We start from the raw sequence: 4,120 nt of genomic DNA on the forward strand, positions 1-4,120 counted from the left end.
AGGGAACACAAATGGCCTCACTTTCGGTGTGAGTGACCCCAAAAGACATCAAATCAACAACTTGGATTCTAGACTCGAAAGTCATGTGGCCGCCTTTCTTAAGAATAAGAAATAGAATGCTATAAGGCCCACTATAAATGTAAAAAACGTACCATTATGTAGGCCTAGGCCTATCAGTATTATTCACACAGGTGAATGTGTCTGAAGATGACCAAGAGCTGTCAGTTCATGTTCCCAGCTCAACTCCAAGACAGTAGGTGGCAGTAATGAGTGTTACCGAAGCAGCTATTTACTTCCCCGAAGGATCTGATGCTGACAACAACCCCTGGCCGAATTTGTAATGCATTAGGTGGAAGTTCACTGACAGTTCTTGAATGCCACTTAATTTCATACATTTTGGACCAATTCACATTTGTAGGTAAGGACTGAGATATTCACGGGCATTATCGTGTTTCTTCTCGAGGAAGATTATTTACATGGCTGGGTCTCTTTGCTGGCTAATAACACTGGCTAGCAAAGAATTGATGAACCAGGGAAGGAATGAATGAATGGTGTCCAACCTGTGCGAATGCTTGGAGCTAAAGTGGTATTTTTGAGCTTGTCAATGTTTTGAGAGAGGCTTATGAGAGCTCTTTGACAAAGGCACACGAGTGTGTATGGTATGCATGTAACGATAACGTTGTTGTTAAGTGTGAAACTGAACAGGAAATAAACAAGAGCGTAATAGGCTAACATTACTGTGTTTATGATGTTAACGTCTGTATTTTTGCGTTTTTATTTATTGTAATGTCATCATGTTCACAGTTCTGTTTTATACAGTAAGTGCATCAGTAGCCTAATATTGAGTAACCCTGTCAGTTGACAGCTGCCCCAGATATCTCGCTGGACTATGAGCAGGGACTGCCAACAGTGATTTGGGGACAATGTCACCCTTGTCCTTTAGCCGTGGAGATAAGATATATCAGGTCGAGCTTCACTCAGCAGCTTTCAGGAATTTCCAAACAAAATGGATCATGCATAAGTTTGTAGTTGAGAAATATCGACAATTAACAGTGCATGTGTGCTTTAGGACTTCTTGGTTAAAGCTGAAGAACTTGAGTAATGTCCAGTTTTTAAAAGTAGGTTACTTTAAATCTGACTATTGTATTCCTCTCATATGCTGGTAAATAATCTTCCCTAAATGTTCTCCTCACACTAAAGATCCATTTCAGCATTGGCTGCTCTTGTCTGAGGATGCCCTCCCCTCATATAGTGTGGTAGGTGGTGAGGCTGATGGGAAAGTAGGCAGGGCTATTGTGTTTTGAGCCGTGACACTGCTCATTCCTGCATGGTGGGATCGGCCCTGGCTGACCTCCTGCGGGAGCAGACGGAGAAAGAGGTTCCACATTCTTCAAGGCTTCAGATGCCTTTCTCAGCAGGTGTGAACCATTGTGAGAGTGTATTAAAACACCAGGTCCCTGTTCTTCTTGGTGTCCTGTGAAAACGTTACCCCAAGTAACACAACCCAGCAGGCAAATACTTAACAAAAGAACAAGTGTGCAGCGCTCGCTCTCTCTCTCTTTCTCTCTCTCTCTCTCTCTCTCTCTTTCTCTCTCTCTCTCTCTCTCTCCCGCTCTCTCTCTCTCTCTTTTTTTTGTTGCAGCATCAGCCGGTTGCATTAATTATGGGAAAACCCTGTACAAACAAATGACTCTTAAATGACTTGTGAAGTAACTCACAGGCTGTCATCATGCACTGTATGGTCATCATCAGCATGAACTTGGAGTCCGTTAGCCTTGTTGATTGACTGGGGTGATTTTATTTCTCATCTAGTTCCTTTCTACTTTTTGTTTTATAATGAAAACTTTTTGCAAAGTAACTTAATTAAGGGCATTCATTATTAATCATTCTTTGTCCACACCAGGGACTGAGTTGTTGGCACTGGGCCAACAAACTCATATTAGATCTGTAAACGGATATTATATCTGTAAATTATATTCGATCTGTCAGTCATATTAGATCTGCCAATCATATTAGATAAAAGCGTCCACTAAATGAGGTGGAGCAGGGTTAGTGTCACTGTAGGATGATCAGTCTGCCTGGGTATGACCGTCAAAATTACCGCTGTGAGTTTGTGTTGCTTTGGAAGAAAGTATAGCTTATTTTCACCTGAAGCATTATTGTACTTCACCTTACTTTAATTCTGCTTCTTTATGTAGCCTAGCCGGAGATGGGGACTGCTGAGGAGGACATGGATAAGCCAGCTGTGGAGCACATCTACTGCTGCGGAGCCGTCACCGAGGTGCTGAAGTTCGGAGCCGGAGACCTGCGGCGTGGTGGTCCCAGGCTGCTCTTCCTGGTCATTCCAGGTAGGATTAGAATGATGGTGCAGGCTGCTCTTCCTGGTCATTCCAGGTAGGATTAGAATGATGGTGCAGGCTGCTCTTCCTGGTCATTCCAGGTAGGATTAGAATGGTGGTGCAGGCTGCTCTTCCTGGTCATTCCAGGTAGGATTAGAATGATGGTGTCCGTCACGGCTATTATCCTGACTGGAGCCAGAGACGGTTTATAAAGCGAGACGATTCATATGAGGGTAAATTCTGGTTTCATTGTGACGCAACTGCCACTCCCATTTAGGAGGCAAACGGAGGTATTTATATGGAAGAAATAATTCTACACCTTTCTAAACCGATTATTTCGTCACTGAACACGCCCCTTTAGGAGGCAGGAAGTGCTGCTATTTTGTTCCATTGAAAAACCCCTTTATGATTCATCTTAGTAACTATACGATCTTTGCTAGAGCTAAGGGGTCCACACACAACTACATGGACAGGACCACACCAATAGGCGCCAGTACCATACTGTACATCAATTCAATTCAATTCAATTCAATTCAATTCAATTTTTATTTATAGAGCGCCAAAACATTACACATGTCTCAAGGCGCTTCACAGAGCGTCAAACCTTCAAAGAGAGCCCATGAGCAACAGGGGCAAGGAAAAACTCCCTAGAATTGGAGATATACAGTGGGTATAGTAAGTATTCACACCCATGCTAAAGTTGACTAAAAAGAGGAATATAAAATCATCTTTTGAGAATTGATTGTAATGCCTTAATTCAAAAAATGAGAAAAAATCAAACCGCTAAGGACACTCATTTTCTTTGTGATTGAAGAATGTATCGTAAATAGATAAATGTTCTTCCTTAAATACAGGTTGCATAAGTATTCAACCACTATGTTAAATTCCCATAGGAGCAGGAGGATTTTTTATATGTTTTTATTTTTAAAGGCCAGCTATTTCATGGATCCAGGATATTATGCATCCTGATAAAGTTCCCTTGGCCTTTGGAATTAAAATAGCCCCACATCATCACATACCCTTCACCATAGATAGAGATTGGCATGGTGCTTTTTCCAGTTAGCCTATTAGCCTGTTTGATTTGCATTGAGCTCAATGAGCATCAAACAGGCTAATTGGCTAACTGTAAAAAGCACCATGCCAATCTCTAGCTATGGTGAAGGGTATGTGATGATGTGGGGCTATTTTAATTCCAAAGGCCAAGGGAACTTTATCAGGATGCATAATATCCTGGATCCATGAAATAGCTGGCCTTTAAAAATAAAAACATATTAAAAATCCTCCTGCTCCTATGGGAATTTAACATAGGGGTTGAATACTTATGCAACCTGTATTTAAGGAAGAACATTTATCTATTTACGATACATTCTTCAATCACAAAGAAAATTAGTGTCCTTAGCGGTTTGGTTTTTACTCATTTTTTGAATTAAGGCATTACAATCAATTCTCAAAAGATGATTTTATATTCCTCTTTTTAGTCAACTTTAGCATGGGTGTGAATACTTACTATACCCACTGTATATAGGAAGAAACCTCAGACAGATCCACGACTCAAGGGCCCAACCCATCTGCCTAGGGTCAGTTAAGTAGAGTAAAGTCATCAGTTTGGATGAGATGTCCAGGGAGATGTTCATCTAGTGTGTTTTTAGTGTGCAGAGTTATCTAGTGTGCTTGTCCCAATGTTGCTTGGCAACCACTCAAATAGAGGAAATATATTTCTTGGCGGAAGAATGGTTATCTATTAATAAATTGTTACATTTCTCGTTGTGGTGCCTTTGTTT

The 4,120-nt window shown here is 41.1% G+C and overlaps 1 protein-coding gene across 1 annotated transcript in view; it reads left to right on the top strand.

Moving 5' to 3' along the window:
• Nucleotides 1-306: 306 nt before the first annotated feature.
• The window catches only part of ldah (lipid droplet associated hydrolase), a gene marked incomplete in the record, with an annotated part of 72,256 nt that continues 68,442 nt past the window's right edge, over nucleotides 307-4,120 (top strand). The window contains 2 exon segments of the mRNA XM_062522408.1: nucleotides 307-418; nucleotides 2,199-2,348. Coding sequence (XP_062378392.1) covers nucleotides 2,210-2,348 — 139 coding nt within the window.

This window comes from Sardina pilchardus, chromosome 20 (assembly GCF_963854185.1).
Source record: "Sardina pilchardus chromosome 20, fSarPil1.1, whole genome shotgun sequence".
In the NCBI taxonomy this organism is placed as follows: domain Eukaryota; kingdom Metazoa; phylum Chordata; class Actinopteri; order Clupeiformes; family Clupeidae; genus Sardina; species Sardina pilchardus.